Source organism: Corylus avellana, chromosome 4 (assembly GCF_965113065.1).
Source record: "Corylus avellana chromosome 4, dhCorAvel1.hap1.2, whole genome shotgun sequence".
NCBI classification, from domain to species: Eukaryota; Viridiplantae; Streptophyta; class Magnoliopsida; order Fagales; family Betulaceae; genus Corylus; species Corylus avellana.
Genome location: NC_142493.1, coordinates 31,365,518 through 31,382,927, shown reverse-complemented (window position 1 = coordinate 31,382,927; position 17,410 = coordinate 31,365,518). Strand labels below are relative to the sequence as shown.

General features: G+C 35.6%; 3 protein-coding genes across 7 annotated transcripts; 2 read left to right on the top strand and 1 right to left on the bottom strand.

The window, feature by feature from the left end:
• The first annotated feature begins 335 nt into the window (after positions 1-335).
• Positions 336-7,447, top strand: LOC132177015 (Purple acid phosphatases superfamily protein). 3 transcript variants are annotated; one of them, XM_059589210.2, is made up of 13 exons: positions 336-526; positions 1,230-1,413; positions 1,679-1,770; positions 1,906-1,972; positions 2,084-2,206; positions 2,732-2,824; positions 3,160-3,292; positions 3,475-3,556; positions 4,454-4,586; positions 4,826-5,031; positions 5,117-5,242; positions 6,159-6,468; positions 7,046-7,447. In XM_059589210.2, the coding sequence occupies exons 1-13, from the start codon at positions 513-515 to the stop codon at positions 7,349-7,351; spliced, it is 1,869 nt and encodes a 622-aa protein (XP_059445193.1). In that variant the 5' UTR covers positions 336-512; the 3' UTR covers positions 7,352-7,447. The 3 variants fall into 3 exon arrangements, with proteins under 3 accessions (XP_059445193.1, XP_059445194.1, XP_059445195.1); XM_059589211.2 differs by lacking the exon at positions 336-526 and adding an exon at positions 537-708; XM_059589212.2 differs by lacking the exon at positions 336-526 and adding an exon at positions 745-917.
• Positions 7,448-8,980: 1,533 nt separating this feature from the next.
• Positions 8,981-12,501, top strand: LOC132178422 (uncharacterized). Of its 2 annotated transcripts, none has more exons than XM_088515727.1 (3): positions 8,981-9,705; positions 10,313-10,635; positions 11,787-12,501. In XM_088515727.1, the coding sequence occupies exons 1-3, from the start codon at positions 9,183-9,185 to the stop codon at positions 12,450-12,452; spliced, it is 1,512 nt and encodes a 503-aa protein (XP_088371853.1). In that variant the 5' UTR covers positions 8,981-9,182; the 3' UTR covers positions 12,453-12,501. The 2 variants fall into 2 exon arrangements, with proteins under 2 accessions (XP_088371853.1, XP_059446843.2); XM_059590860.2 differs by having other exon boundaries at positions 11,754-12,501.
• A 24-nt stretch (positions 12,502-12,525) lies between these two features.
• On the bottom strand, positions 12,526-16,741 carry MGT3 (magnesium transporter 3). Of its 2 annotated transcripts, XM_059591057.2 has the most exons (8): positions 16,654-16,741; positions 16,475-16,544; positions 15,051-15,654; positions 14,780-14,850; positions 13,484-13,612; positions 13,068-13,412; positions 12,915-12,962; positions 12,526-12,801 (listed from the first exon to the last, which is right to left on the bottom strand). In XM_059591057.2, exons 3-8 carry the CDS (start codon positions 15,484-15,486, stop codon positions 12,571-12,573), a joined length of 1,260 nt encoding a protein of 419 aa, XP_059447040.2. In that variant the 5' UTR covers positions 15,487-15,654; positions 16,475-16,544; positions 16,654-16,741; the 3' UTR covers positions 12,526-12,570. The 2 variants fall into 2 exon arrangements, with proteins under 2 accessions (XP_059447040.2, XP_059447039.2); XM_059591056.2 differs by lacking the exon at positions 16,654-16,741 and having other exon boundaries at positions 16,475-16,647.
• Between the last annotated feature and the right edge of the window lie 669 nt (positions 16,742-17,410).

Here is a 17,410-nt window from a genome sequence, read left to right as displayed (position 1 = left end):
TTTGGCTAAATCATGCACAACAAAATTGACATTTCTTTTGACAAGAGTCATTCTCAATATTCTTAACTCCGTCCAAAAACATGTCTAAATTTGCTCCAATTTTTGCCTGTCGCATTGACAACATTTAGCATCTTCCAAAATTATATCATGAACTCATGATCAAGATTTAAAATTGGTTCGGTATATATACTATCATATTATTTAATTTTCTTTTTTTTAGAATGTGCTGACATTGAAACTATATACATAAATAGACCAACTAGCTTCCAAAATTACCTATGAAATGAATAATATGATAATATCAAATTTAATTTGGAAGGGAGAGAATCCTATTCTCTCGTCCGTTGTATTTTTCCCCAATTATTGGTGTCTACTGTCTGCACTCTAGTCCAAGTCGAATTTCCATTTCAAGTCGTTAGCTTGGAAACTACGTCGTTCCGTCCGCGCCCATGAAACTCCAAGTGCCCGGCGACAATTCAGCTTCAATCTCGGACCGATGAGTGGAATCTTCTATGAATATTCTTAGGTCCAACGTCTTTCTTACTATTTTCGAAATTATCAATCTTTCGTTTACTTATTGCAATTCTTTACCTGTTCGGCTCTTCCAATTCACAACATTGGATAAGAAACAAGTTTACCATCTTTGTTTTATTTACTTGTTTGGTTTTGACATTGATCGAGTTCTCTCTACAGTTCAATCTTCTGCAGGTAAGTGCCATATCCGTCATTGTTCTTTCTTTTCCTTGTGCTTACTTCAGTTTCTGTGAATACCCAGCTGCTGTTTTACTTTACTTTTGGATAAAACCGATTGATATTCTGCTTTCATTAGAGTATAATCAGTAAATAGAGGTACTTCTCGATGAGTTGATGTATTCGCATTTCACAAACCTGTAGTTGTAGGCCTGCTGTGCTTGGAGGTTTGATTGGACTGTCTCTTTCTCTCTCTCTTTTCTTTCTTTGTTTCATAAGGTTGATCGTATGGTTGGGTGGGGTGGCCGGGTGGGTATGTGAAAATGTTTTGCATTTCATTTCTGCTTTCATACGGTTGATCTTGCTCTGCTTTTAAGCTTCGCATTGATTTAGAAGGGGCACTGGCCTACTGGGTACTGTTTTATGCATTTTGATTTTTTTGAGGAGTGTTTTTGTAGTTGCGATTTTGTTTTTCTCTATCAACTCATACCTGTCTTTCTTTTCTTTTGTTTGATTTTTCTCCTTTTTATTCGATTCAGAAGCTTGGGTGGGATGAGAGGACTAAATTCGATCTCCTTGGCAATTCTATTTCTTCTTACGGCCCTTCAAGAGGCGTGGTCACATGGAGACCAGCCTCTGTCAAAAATTGCTATTCACAAGGCATCATTTGCTCTTCAGGATCATGCTTATGTTAAAGCTTCACCTACGGTCCTTGGATTCAAGGTAAGCTTCAACAGCGCTATTCTTCTTTTTAATCTCTATCTTAATATTTAGCCTTGTATTATTTTAAACGATAACTTGTTTAATTGACCTTGATGATGATGATCTTCAAGTTCGCATGCTTCTTAAGTTCATTTCCCTGGCCATTGATCTCCTGTGTGGAACATAGAATGTGCCGTAGAATCACTGGGGCAGGGGACAAAACCCTAAAAATATGAAGAAAATAGGCTTGTTTTGCGGCTAATGCAAGTTTTGTTCACTGCTTCAGGGGCAAAATACAGAATGGGTGTCAATAGAGTTCAGTTCTCCAAACCCATCAAATGATGATTGGATAGGAGTATTTTCACCCGCCAATTTCAGGTGAGTAAATGGTGTTGGATTTCTGAACCTTCAGTCAGCATTTGGAACCTTGAAATATCTTATTTGTTTCTTCTGCTTGTAATTAAACTAAATTGCGTTGATCTAAATTGAGCCTTTCCTATTCACCATTTTCAGTGCTTCCACCTGCCCCGAAGAAAACCCAAGAGTTTATCCTCCACTACTTTGTTCTGCACCTATTAAGGTTCATCCTGGACAGTGCAATGGCTTTTTCTGAATTGCTTCTTACCTTGACAATCCTTGAAATATAAAAAGAGCTAAAAAAGTAAACTTGATTGTCTTACTCCTTTTGCAGTTTCAGTATGCGAACTACTCCAGTCCAGAGTACAAAAAAACTGGAAAAGGGTATTTGAAGCTTCAGCTGATTAACCAGAGATCCAACTTCTCTTTTGCTCTCTTTTCTGCTGGCTTATCAAATGTATGGTTACCATTGCCTTTGGTCTAGCATCTGCATATCTATGTGGTAACGAATTTGTCTCATATGGACCAATTGTCATGAAACAGTAGTTTTTTTTAGATCGGTTATTACATTTTCCTGTTATTTTTCTTCGAAAGAAAGAAAATAAAAGGATTAATCTAGTGATGGTTAGAAATTTTCATGTACAAACAATGCTTCTGGTGACTGCTTGATGGATTTTAGTATAGAGTAAAATGCCTAAATCTCAACTACTTTGTGTTGCTAACTGAATCCTTTTTTTGCAATTATGCACCATGTTGACTGGCACATTTTCCTCAAAATCCTTGGCAGTGATGGCTTTCTGCAAGGCCTCTACCAATGTCTTCTTGGCTCTCTCTCTCTCCTCTTCTGTCATTTTTTTTCCTTTGTTGCTATTCATGTCCTGTTTTACATTTAACACGTTTCTTTTGGTTCTTATTTGCATTTCAAGCTTGATTGACCTTGTTGCATTTTTTTTTCACTCACGTCTTTATTTTTACTTGATAGCCTAAGCTGGTGGCAGTGTCTAATCAAGTAGCTTTTGCGAATCCAAATGCTCCGGTTTACCCACGCTTGGCACAAGGAAAAGAATGGAATGAAGTGAGTCTTATTTCCCCTTTCTCTTAATCGTTGAAACTCATATAATGTACATAACACAAATAAGAAGTCCTCTTATTTTGTGCTAGAATATCAATAGATCACAGATTATCCATCGTATCCTACTTGTTTTCTTTGAACTGTAAAAACTATTCATTTTTCTATAAGCTTTTGTTCCATTAGCTTACTGGCACCTTCTTCTACTTCCTTTTTTTTTTTTTTAACATCACCTTTTGTTTCCTCAAGTTAATAGCATGCAAAAATTATTGTAATGTTACCTACACTATTTAAGGGCTTACAATTTTAAGGAAATAACATGGCTTTGAATTGATACTCAGATGACTGTGACCTGGACAAGTGGATATGGGATCGATGAAGCAGAACCTTTCGTTGAGTGGGGTCCAAAAGGAGGTGACCGTGTTCTTTCTGCAGCTGCTGGGACACTGACTTTTGATCGTAACAGCATGTGTGGTGTGTAACATTCTTACCTCTGAATTTTGTTCTCATAAAAGACTATCTGAGAGTTTGAACCTTCACAAAAAAGTGCATGATCATTCATTTTTCTTTTCAATATTTTTAAATAATTATCCAAAATTTGTTCTCGAGTTATTTCCTGTTGGTAGATAACTCACCTTATGAACATATATGCACAGGTGCACCGGCTAGGACTGTGGGATGGCGTGATCCTGGATTTATACATACCAGTTTTTTGAAGGAATTGTGGCCCAATAAAAAGTATGATGTATTTTTATTCTTGCTTTTGATGTTGCTCTTAAAAAATCTAGGTTTTTGAGCCAAGTTTTATACAGAGGATTAGCATCTTTTTTGTTATGTACTTCTAAGCATATCTATCCATTCATAATATTTGGGTTCTGTTTGACTTTCATTGTGCATAATTTTCCTTTTTGGCCAAAATGTTTTGGAAATTGGAATCCGTAACTCTTAAAATCCTTTGTTTAGCTCATTAGCCCTCCTGGATACTGATGTATTGAATAAATCAATAATAGATTTGAACTTTGATTCAGACTATTTTTTTCTTTTTTCTTTTTTTAAAAAAAAAACAGTATGAAAACATTAATATGATGTATATATGAGGAACGCATTGATGCACTGTTTATCAGAAATGGGAATAAGCAAGTTATATTTAAAATTCAACTAATTAAATTATGTTCTGTTTTTAAATAATAACATGACTTCACAAGTTAATTGGAAGTTTGATATAAATGGAAGATCTGGTAGGATGATAAAAAAATATAATAATGTGTTATTTAGTGGCCCCACATAATGATACCTTTGAATGATGTGTCATTTTATCTTCATATATCTAAACAGTGCATTCATCTGTATTGATTCTTTGGCCAAGAAGCATAGTGAAATTGGTGTTAATCTAAAAAGAAAGCTTTCTAACTGTTCTTCCCATTATGAAGTGGTACAATACATTTAACATTCTGAACATATTTCTCTTGAAAAGGATTGAGTTTGAAATATCAATGGTTTTCACTCGATAAGGTTTGACTATAAGATTCCAACTGTAAAAATTATTAAATTAGTATTATGTTAAAATTTTTGCAATCATCTGTTAGGATTTATGAGAAACTAAACATTCAATATGATTTTCTATTGATTATGCAGGTATATTTACAAGCTGGGGCATAGATTATTCAATGGTACATATATTTGGAGTGAACAGTATCAGTTTAGGGCATCTCCTTATCCTGGTCAAAATTCTCTACAACGTGTAGTCATTTTTGGTGACATGGGGAAGGTTTGAACTCTCTTGGAAAACATTACATGTGTCAATTATTAATCCCAGTTCACAGCCATGCAAAAATGTCTTTTGTATGTGGATTGTTGCAGTAATTTTATATTATAGACTGATTTTTTTTCTTTTCTAATTATTCTACTATAACTTTTATGTTTTCAGATTGCTGTTTAAGATTATGAATGACTGTCCAATGAATTATGTACTTTCTAGATATTTTGCTAAATTCTTTCACTCTACAGGATGAAGCTGATGGTTCCAACGAATATAACAATTTCCAGCGCGGCTCCCTGAACACCACTCGAGAGCTTATTCGAGATTTAAAGAATATTGATATAATTTTCCACATTGGAGATATATGTTATGCAAATGGATACATTTCACAGTGGGACCAATTTACAGCACAGGTTGAGCCAATTACGTCGACTGTGCCTTACATGATTGCAAGGTATATCATAATTTACTTATAATGTTTGAGCATATATTTGTCTTCTACTTTACCTTATGTGCCGAATGGTGATTTCTCCATGCAGTGGTAACCATGAGCGTGACTGGCCAGGGACTGGATCCTTCTATGGGAACATGGACTCTGGGGGAGAATGTGGTGTGTTGGCTGAGACTATGTTTTATGTCCCTGCGGAGAACAGGGCTAAATTCTGGTATATAAATATTGCAACCTTTCAAATTTGATTAGCTTTCCATTGCAATTATATGCATTCTAAGCTTGTAGTAATCGATTTTGATAGTTACTGACAATTATTTTGTTCAAACCTTTGACCTCTACTCATTTTGATCAAATTCTTTGAATTTTTAGTTGCTACAAAGTTAAGAAAAATGCAACCTTTTTAATCATATATCGATTATGCATCAATATTATAAACATATGGAAAAACTCCCAGCACGGCTATGAGTTATCTGAAAAGCTTCTGTCACTTGCACAATAAATTACATGCTGCTACTCCCTCGAATTTATTTTTCAAAAGTTTCCAAGTACTCACCCAAATCCTTGCATAATTTTTGTGATAGTCTCCTCTTTCACCATAAGGACCTGCCCTTAAATGAGTTCCTTATTGAGATCTACTTTCATAGGAAACTGACCTGGGGAAGAAACAGAGAGAGATCTAGATGTACCTTGTTGCAAATCCCGTTGTCCTGGAACTTGGCAACTAGGCTAACACCCCTCTCACGTGTAGGCCTGAAAAAAAGATCTTGAACAGAGGCCCTGCAGATGGACCCTGAACAGAAGCAAAATGCAATGGTTCATTAGTAAAGTGGGGTTCATGTGACTTGAACAAAGCACCTGTCAGATAAACATGCTCTGATATATTGAAATTTTTTTTATGAAGATTTAGAAAATATGGGATGTGAGAGAAGAAATATAAGAAAGAGAATGTACGGTTTGGAAAAAGGTTGCAAAAGTGATACCCATTCATCTCTATCTGTGTGCATTTATATATTTCATGAATAATGTAAAACTACAACAATCCTCCAAAGATTGCCGATAATACCTGTTATACCTGGACTTTCTTCTAGATGTGCAAGAAACTGGTGAACAACATTGTTTTCTTCTTCCAGGTACTCAACTGATTATGGCATGTTCCGCTTCTGTGTAGCTGACACTGAACACGACTGGAGGGAAGGCACAGAGCAATACAAGTTCATTGAGCACTGCTTGGCATCAGTCGACAGGCAAAAGCAACCGTGGCTAATTTTTCTTGCACATCGAGTACTTGGTTATTCATCTTGTACCAGTTATGCAGAAGAAGGATCATTTGAGGAACCAATGGGGAGGGAGAGCCTTCAGAAACTCTGGCAGAAATACAAGGTGGACATTGCTGTGTATGGCCATGTACACAGTTATGAAAGGACATGCCCCATATACCAGGTATTCTTACAACTTTATGCTGTGACAATGATATACCCTTTCCATATCCTTTTGTTGCATTTTACACTAATATGGGAGTAACCCTGAATTATATTTTCCTTTACACTTCCATTAGCAAAAATAATAGAAATGTGATTTTGGACCGTTTCCAAATTACCTGCCCATGTCATGGGCATATTTTGTGACTTTGAGTTGCAAACAAATCATTGACCTTTAGAATCTAGGGATTAAAAAATATCTGATTACTGTTGTTCTGATCTTCTTGGAATAATATGAACTGTACCAAGACTTCTTGGCTCGTTTGGGTCCAATGTCTTTATAATGCTTTGAACAAACCCTTAGTAGACCCGACTTAAAATGGTCTATAGCCTATTCTGACAAGCATCTGTTCTGAAATAGAATTGCAGTGGTTGAGTAAATCTGATATATATATATATATATTGAACTTGTGAATGTCCCAAAACTATGTGGTGGTTGACTGTAATTCATCAACATAGTATCTCTTTTGAAATGATTTAAAAAGTTATTGGATTCCAGCTTTCTGTAAAATAACCATTGATTGCCATTTCTTCCACAGAATATTTGCACCAACAAAGAGAAACACTACTATAAGGGCACTTTGAATGGAACAATACATGTGGTTGCTGGTGGTGGCGGCGCAAGCCTTTCTCCATTTACCACTCTCCAAACCCAGTGGAGTTTCTTTAGAGACTATGACTACGGGTTCATAAAACTCACAGCATTTGACCATTCCAACCTCTTGTTTGAGTACAAGAAGAGCAGGGATGGAAAGGTTTACGATTCTTTCAGAATATCACGGGATTACAGGGACATCTTGGCCTGCACCGTCGATAGTTGCCCTAGCATGACCCTGGCATCTTGAATGATGATGATTCTTGTACTGCCTTCACATCTATTATCATGTTTTGCCACACTCAAATTGTGAATAAATAATCTCTTCTCAACTTCATTACCTGAATGCTGCATGGCATGACAGTTTATGACAGTTTACATGATACTTTTTTTTTTATAGAGTATAAACTGTTACGTGAATTTGTATGAGTTATTGTAAAAGTTGTAGTCACCTAAACAACTTTCCTCATAATTGACTGTTTGGTTTAAGAGAACGTCATGAGGTAAAAAAGTGATTAAGCACTTCTTGGGGTAAGCAATAAAAAAAAGTTCACACTGTTAGAAAAGTTGTCATAATTCATTAATGTGTTGCATTATCACCAATCATATTGCAACGTGTCACTGCAATAAAAAAATAATTAAACCACACACGCACATACACATATATCACGGAGGAGGAGGTCAAGTCAACTTGGGCCATGAGAGTGGTTCGATCACCCCTATGAGAATATCCAAATGTGGGTCAAATCATTCTTAAATGGCGAAAAAATTAAAAAAAAAAGGTGATTGAGCCACCTCCTCTAGCCGACTTTGAGTGGCCATACCCATCTCATGGCCAAAGAGAGTGTGGTCATATATATTTTATATTTGACTTTTTAATTTTTTTTATTGTAAATGACGTGTTATAATATGATTAGTGTTGATGTGACACATTACTGCTTACTTAAATAAATGTTTTATCACTTTTTAAACCCCTAAATTTATCGGTTAAAACTCTAAACCACACCGACCAATTTAGCATTTTTCTCTTATTTCTTTTTTCTTGCGAAATTAGACCTCCATTTTAAGGAAGGAAAAAATCTCCCATTTTCTTGGTAACAATATTTTAGAGCCTCATTTTCGGTCCAAATAGTAGCAGATAACAGTCCAAATAGTCCACGTGCACTATTCCTCCCTAGTGGTCTGAAAACTGGGATTAGGGGTACTCAAATGATTATTAGCTATAACCGCAACTACCTTGGGCAGTTATCGATTTTTATTAACTACAACCGCACCCGCCTAGGTGGTTAGCGGTTATTTTATAACCGGCGGTTAGCAGTTATTCAATTCAATAACCTGCGGTTTTATAACCGCTTTTTTATATGGGCTTTTAGGCTTTTTAAGTGTTTTAGTATTTTAATTGGCATATTTTTTGAGCTTATTTTAAGGATTTAAGGCCAAAATGTTTCAAAAAAGGTGAAAAAAAAAATGCTATTTTTGGGCTAACCAATATTTTTTAATAAGACTAAGCCAAAAAATCACATACCACATTATATGTTTCACATACAGTCATAAATAGCTTAAATTTATTAATCCAAATAGAAATGAAAAAATTAATATATTTTATTAATATAAATATTTAATATACATATTTATATTATTATATATAAATGAAGGCGGTTAGCGGTTATAATCGCCTTACTCTATCCCTAAAATCATTAATCGTAACTATCTTAAACAATTAGCAATTTTTAATAACAAAATGTCCAAAACAATTAGCGATTAGTAGTTAGTGGTTATAAAAGGTTAGCGGTCAGCTCTAACGCGGCCTTTGACAACCGCACTCATATGTGTCGTGCCAAACAAAAACTTTTCAACCTCGCACTTTCTCCTCCTTTTATTTGGTCAGACGATTTGCGTTATAGTGTTATACCCTTTTTCTCCCAATCTCTCAATCTTCTTCAACTACACCCTCCAAACCCGATTTTCATTATTTTCTCTGATTTCATTTTCGTTGCAGCCAAACAATCAAATACGTCTCTGCGTCTTCAAGAAACGAACTTGAGGGTGTGATATTTATATGTCAGAAGAAAGACAAAACAATGGATTCGTGGGTAGCCAAGTATTGGCACAAATTGTTTTCTGAGAATGAACAAGAAGCTCCCGAGGATTCAATTCACGGGCAATTCGAAAATCTTCCTTTAGATTCAGAAGATGTTGCAAATGCAGCCGGAGAGGGCGGTGCTAGTGGTTTAAAAAAAAAAAGGGATGACTACTCTGATGGGTCTGGGCCGTCTGGTGTTTTTTTTGGTAGAGGTGGTAGAAGCAGGCAGCTGTCTCTTCGTGGGTATTTTGTAAAGCCATTGTGTTGTTTAGAAATTTGCACACTGTATAGGGAGCGTGCTGGAATGGAAGAGTATTATGTGTACAATTCAGTTCAGTCACAGATTACATTGGGGTTGAGGCCGTTGCTGGTGACGGATGGGAGCTTGATAATCACTAGTGCTCGTAATAGTTTCAATGATAACGCGCAAATAGAGAGTGAATCAAAGCAAAACATCGAAACGGCGCTGCCTAGAACAAGGGCAGTACCATCGGGTGGTGGTGGAGCATTCCATTCACAAGGTTGTGATCTCTTCTCTGGTTTTGATGTTTCACTTGCTTTTGACATTTATTTTTGTGTTCATGTCTTTTTTCTTTTTTCTTTTGTTCTTTTTCTTTGTGATGAAAGGATACCATGTTAAATTATCGCTTATCTCAAAAGTTAATTATTTAATCAACACTTTAAAAAGAATTAACTTGAGTAGACTTGAAATGTATAAGCTTAGCAGCTTTTACTTTGAGTCTTTGCAATTAGGAATTTAATAAGGTAATCAACTTGTTGTATAGGTAGGACTCGTGCAGTAGTGAAATCCTTGAGCTCTCTTGTACCAAGTCAATTATGTGTAGGCAATTAGTACACTACTTCAAGATATTAGATTTTTGCCAAGAAAAATGGAACAATCTTGATCAAATCATTGTAATGGGCATTAACAAGACCACGGGCAACTTGGTGGACATGGAAGGCGCACACAGAAATTTAAACGGGGAGGGAAACTGTTATTGAAGATCTACTACTTTTTGCAAGAGGCAATTTGTACTTTCATCTAATATCTTGATGCCAAAGTTCTTGCATTGATACATGATTATCTCTTCCGTTTCTTTTTATGCTTATGATGTATACTGTCTTCAGGTTCACCCAATGGAATGCTGCTTCTCTTTCTTGGATTCACTTTTGGGATAATGTTTACATCAGTTGCTAATAAAAGGGAAGTGGGCAATTTAAATGACCTATTGAATCAGACTAGGAATTTGGTTCAAGATTTACGTGAGGAGCTTGATATGAAAGATTTGTATATTGTTAAGGAGATAGGTAATGAGAAGGAGACAGATCATCACAAGGCAGAAGATTCCGAGGCAATAAGTAAAATTGAGGCAGAGCTTGAAGCTGAACTAGAGAGGTTGGAGTTGAACATGAAGAAATCTAGCCTGGAGAGAATATCCGACTATGTTGAGGTAATTATGCCCCTGAATATTATCAAATTTGGCTGCATACAGTTTGCTTTAACATGGACAGTCTATGATCATTGCATAGTTATGTGGTTCTGTTATATGCATTGGAATGCTTCCTGAACGAATATTTTTTAAATGTGTGTTTACCTTTCTTTATGAATATAAATGTGTGTTTCTCTCCAGCACATGGTAGATTAAAATGAAAGTTATGAATCATCATTAATTTTGAAGTGATTACATAACTAGCCTGTATGACTTTTCACACTACAATACCATGGAGAATTTAAAGTGGCCTAGATTCTGGTTCTGCTTATGTAATGTAAGCCTTTTGTGCAATATACATTTCCATTGGTTTCTTGGTTTTTACAATTCTGTGAAATGTGATTAAATCATGTTAGGGTCCAGCATTGATCTTAAGATAATCTATGTATTTAGCTGATAGTGTTCCTCATCACCTTAATCAGTGCCATCATCATAATATAGATTGGTTCTCATCAATCTAGCTTGAATGCAAGAATTCTGTTCTTAACATTGGTGTTGATGACCTGTTAGACAACCCCAAATTATCTTTCTAGGCAATTTGTTAACTTTTCTGCTTGTGATGGAAAATGTGTACGCATGCAGTTTTCCAATAAAATCCAACATAGCCCTATCATGATCATATAGTTTGGCTAGATAAAACATGTTTTGTATTAACCATTATTGATGCATTTTTTGGCAACTGCTGCTCTTACTGTGGTAACTTTATATGATCTCACCTTCACTAAGAAAATATTCGTTTGGATTTACGATTTCAAAAATGCAGTTAAGTCTTCAAAATAATGTGTTTTTAAAACGCCTCTTGCTTACTGTTTGAAAATGCAGATTTTTTTACGTTTTCAAATTGCAATTTTTAAACAACTCTCCCAATCGATACACATCTCTCATTCCAAACTTAAAATTGCAAAAACAGCCCCATTTGTGGTACATTTACATATGTCAATGTATTCCATATATTTGGGCTTCTCCCGTAATTACTATATACTTGTCCAGTTGAGATTATTAGATTTCTGGTTTCTATGTAAACAATGAGAATTTACTTTTTATCTTCTGAAATAATAGTTCTGAATATTTGTTTGCAGCTGGATCCTGACTTTGTAGTGGATGTTGTTCAGGGAGATCTGAGGCCCGACAAGGTCCAGAAGCCATCTGGCGGTTTATCTGACTCTAACTGTGATGTAACTGGAACCTCTACCAATCACACTTATACAGCAGACTATACAGTGTCACCTAGGGAGTTGAGCATTCGTCTTCATGAGGTAATTCACTTGCAGCTTGAAGCACGCATCATGGAGCTCGAGAATGCACTTGAAAACACCCAGAAGAGGTTGCATTTCATGGAATCAGAAAATATGACCCCCCAGAATAACTTGTATATGGATGATGAAGGCAATAATGACATGGATAGACCCTTTATAAATTTGTCCGGGGAAGCTCTAAATGCATTTAATGAGGCTTATGAAAGGATTACCAGTGACTGCACTGGGAAAGAATTGATTTCTTTTGGCAAAAAGCCGTTTGGTGAGGGTATGGTCAATGGGTCCATTTCACAATTTGATATCATTAGTGAGAGAGGGTCAAGCAATTTAAATGATGATGAGATAAGGACTACGGAAGGGAAGGCATCAAGGAGCTGTGAATCAAATGAGACAGGCGAGAGTGAAGATGATGATGAGATGGGGAAGGTTTTGATCAAGCGAATTGTGGACAGGACCAGGCAAGGTTCTTCTGTGATTTTAAATGCTCAAAGAATGATGTATCAATGGATGGATGACCAATAATTATAATTACAAAAAATATATATCTACAGTTAACTCATGGATTTTTTTTTTTTTTTTTTGTTCACTTAGTACATAATTAGAAATGATCTGACACATTTAACATTGCAACTTTCAGAATTTACAGTGGAAAGATTTTCCTGTGCCTTAAAAAATATAGGAAAGAGAAGTACAAAAATCCACAGGCACCACCAGTAAAAACCAGAACCCAATTGAACATAGATGGATAGTCAAAAATTGAGTCAGAAAAGTTCATTCCAAATACTGCTGTGACAGAAGCGAATATTGCAGCTGCAAAGGTCGCAGCCGTGAGAAGCAACTGAAATTGTATGAGATGGTTCTGAACATTGCCCTATTAATTTACACAGCAGAAAACTACAACTTTAGTGTCTATATATGTTTAGCACTTCAAACAAATACGTGAAAAGGCTACATTGAAACTGAAAGTTGTATACCACGCCTTACCAGTTTAATATTGATAAAATCTTCAGTATCATCAATGTATTCTTTGAGCTGCATAACCAATAAAGAAAAAATAATCCATGATTTTTTTTTTTTTTTAAACATAATATAAAATGTCAAATAGATCTGCTGCAGAGGAAGCCAAACATCTCATACCGATAACAACTTGCTATGAGTATTGTCGATGACAACAAAGTACGCCTCGAGCAACATTTCCAGTTGTTCGATGTTTTCCCCTCTATCAGATGAACCCGTTATGCTTCCATATTTGCTCAAACTGACGATACTGTTAAAAGCCCTTTGAGAATTCTGAGCTCCACTGATGGACTCCACAGGTGAAACAGGAGCTGATTTCGAAATCATTGTGGCCTCACCTGAAGTATCAGTTCCTAGACAACGATCACTCAAGGTATAAGCCTCTGACTTTTCTTTCTTTTCGGTCAGATACATCTCAGCCATGTCACCATCATCATCCATGAGATGTTCTATTTCATCTCGGACCTGGAAATTAAATTTAATATAGGACATGAGAAGCATAGTGATATCCAAGATGATATATCTTAGATATTTACCTTCTGAACTCGCCGAGTCAAGGCAAGGAGGTGGCCTTTGAGTCTACGCACACGTTCTAGATTAAGAGTGCTAATAGATGTTGTTAACTCATCTAGCACAGGATATATCTCCATTTCCAGTTGTTTTACCTATCAAACCAAGAAACTCCTTAGTGCAAGGGGATGAACTGACATGAACATTTCAAGCTTTGATTTATTCAGTAGTCCTTCTAATGTGTGTGGCATATTATACGACACATTCAAATTTAGATTACATGAACATCTCTTTATATAACAAGCCCAGCCAATGCTCTAAATTATTATGTTAAGAAATGTGGATATGATTGGCAAGGATCAAGTAGAAGTGAATGGTGGAGAGACTCATGTGGGCTCTAAGTAATTGAGATTGAGGCTCTGTTGACTATCTAAAGGAACATGGATAAATGAAACAGATAATATACAATACAGTGCATTCTTTCCCACATGCATGAAATATGTAGTTGGAGAAACCACAAGATTTGCAAAACATGAGTTCAACATGAACTTATTGAGTATGAAAAGAATAACAAATGCTGCTCTGGGTTCAATCTGATTGAAAAATGCAAACCAAGCTTCCACCTAATCAGGAGAAAGCAAGATTATTGCATGTACAAAGCCTCACACTTGTTTGTTTAGTTTCAAAAGCCTGTACTAAGCAAGGATGCATCAGGCTAGATTGCACGCCCCAACTTATTACATTTCATAAAAGGGACTAGCATATTTTAACCTTTGGGGAGATAAAAGCTCTTGTACTCAGGGTTCAAGTCAGTGTGACAAACCAAACACTTCAATTTAAAGGAACCAAGATCAATCACAGCCCGAGCTGATTCCGGACCAAAGAGTGTGAAACAAGCTGGAAAATATTGGTTAAACTCTCTTCAGGTAGTATAGAGGACTACCAGCTGAAATGGGAAAGAGCTATAGAACCTGCCCAACCTTGTGACTCTCAGGGCCCATTAGCATTCCAAAATGGCCACAATGTGGCATTCATTATGTGTGCCACTAGCACACTAATCAGATTTGGAAAAAAAAAAAAAAAAACAAAACAAAAAACAAAAATTCAAATGGGATACCCTTCTGAAGATTACAGTTTTAGAACAAATCTGGATTCTTTCCCTATCAAGGACGTCCATAATTGTTCAGAAAGAGGCATGAGAGCATTACCAACTTCGAGAAGAATTGTACCTTTATATTTTTTAGAGCAAAAGATGTATTTAACTAGATCTATCTTCAATAAAGATGAAGCAATTCTAGGTGGTGTTGAAGATTTTTGCATACCTGAGAATCTAGGGACATGCATATTAGTTCCAATGCCAGCTCCAGTGCCCTAAATTCGAAAGGTAGATCCTCTGAATCAAATTGGTAGACATTGTAAGCAATCCATGCAGCATTTTGCAGCATGTAACTTTGTAAAACTTAAGAATTTAAAAACCACCTTCGCATGATATCAGCACCCTTTTTCAGCAAGAACTTAAGATGGGTTACTGAAGGTTGAAGCAAGTATTCAATTCAGTTTAGTAAACAATTTAGCTTGATGTGCTTTTCTTACCAGCTTGATCTCTGTTTGTCTGGAGGCGTTTGCACAATTCTGACTGGTACTGAACAACACATCCATCCAAAGAATTCATCAGAATAACCTCATCAGCTGTGATTATACACCTGATCTGTTCAAGACTGACCACAATAGCCTTCTCCCTTCCTAATATTGTAGAAGGATAAATGAACAAAGGATCTAAAAGTCGGAGATCCCTGGCAGGCAAAGAACAATGTCTCATTATGGTAGCCTTGTCGAGCTTCAAAATCTTTGAGTTGCCATTTTTATCAACTTTTGTCCAAGACCGACTTCCATGACTCCTTTTCTTCAGGCCTGCAGTAAGCGAAGAGCCACGACTCCCATACCCATCTACATTAAATCTCTTAGTGTTCTGTGTAGATGCAGAATCAGGAAGATGGGAAAGACGAAAAGGATTGCGTGATTCTTCCATTAGAATTTACTTTTTCCTTGCTTTGCTTCCTGATTGAGAATTTTTCTTGAGAGATGTCAGCATCAGTACACGTTAGACACTATCCAAATGCTTCTTCAAGCTGGTTACGGAGCATACTTGAAAACCACAGCCATTGAAATTGACATTATCTTATGTCCTCTCTCATTTCTGAATTAAAACCAGATAATTAGAAATATTGTATAAGAAACCCAAATCAATTGATAATTTTTTAAATAATCTTTCCATACATCATCAGACTGAAGCTAAGTACAAATGAAGGGTTTAAATGTGAACCAAATCCCCTAAAACCATCACTTAAGTGGAAAAGTAAAACAACTCCGACTGGCCAATTGAACTAACAAAACCTGTACTCCTTTTAGTTGAAAAGGTAAAACAATAAAAAGAAGAAAATTTCCTATTTAATTTTTTTCGATTTCAAGACACAACAAAAATAAACCACCACAATTAAGTTATTAAGTGTGTTGAAACCTATCTAATCTGATTGGCATGGACTTTAAAAATAAAAAATAAAAAAATAAAAAATAGCACCAAGGGGAGCTCAACGAGACCAAAACCCAGATTAACATTAAACATTTAGCTTCAATGATCAAATTTTGTACAAATGACTGTAACCTATGTAGCTTACCAAAGAAAAGAAAAGAAAAACAACAAAAATGTGCTTACTTTAATGCGTTTTGATTAAGAACGCTACCAAAATTATCAACACCACAGACAAAATATAGTAGCTTTGTCTCAAAAATCGCAACCCAGATGAAAGCTAACACGAGCAAGCTTAATATTTCAATCTTAAATTAAAAATTTAACACCCAGAACCCCAAAATTTTCATTCTCTATCTATGATCCATCATCACAGATGAAAACCCATCAGTGAATTTTTCGAGGGCTATTCAGTAATCACAGAATCCCTACCAAATGAAAGTCAGAAACTACCAAAGAAACTCAGATGGAGAAACGGAATAAATAATACCTTTTCGAGATCCGCTTCAGAGGTTGTCAGAGCTGTACGGCATGATAGGTCTGGGACCTCTAGGAGGTACCTGAAAGGTGAAGAGAGGCAGGGGAGGCTTTGTTAGCTGACGCAGTGAAACAGATTGGCGGATTGAAAGACACTGCAACGCCCCGGTGTAATTCCCGTCGGTACAATACCTCTAGTTAGGTGGTTCATCTTAAATGAAAGGTCATCAGTGTTACATCATTCTCTTCACGCTAGGTTCAAATTTCACTTCGATAAATTATCAATTATGCTTAACATGTAAAAATATGGACAAAGTTTTCCACGGATAAATTTTTATCAACTTAATCTATAAAAATGACATATATTTTCTTTTTTCTAATAATATGTGAGATGCAAATAAAATTTTAATAAAATTTATATATATATTTTTTAGGAGAAAATTCACTTTACCCCTTGAAGTTTAAGAGGTTTTTCAATTTGAACCACAAAGTTTAAAAATTGATAATGTACCCCCTAATATTTCAAAATTTTTCAATTTAAACCTTCTGTTACTAATTTCTGTTAAATTGGACGGAAATTTTTTTAAAAAAGCCTAAGACTAATTATGTAATTTTAGAGATTTCCATCCAATTTGACAGAAATTAGTAACGAAAAGTTTAAATTGAAAATTTTTGAAACATTAGGGGGGGTACATTGCCAATTTTTAAACTTTTAGATTTAAATTAAAAAACCCCTAAAACTTCAGGGGATAAAGTGGATTTTTTCCCCTTTTTTTTAATAACATATGAGATGCAAATAAAGTTTTAATAAAATTTAGGAAAAACTTCACTGAAGACTTCCGAATTTTTACATGTTTTGAAATACCCTCCTAAACTTCAAAATCTCTCAATTTAATCCCTTGAACTTTTAATTGCCCTCAATTTGGACTCTTTTGTTAATTTTAGCAGT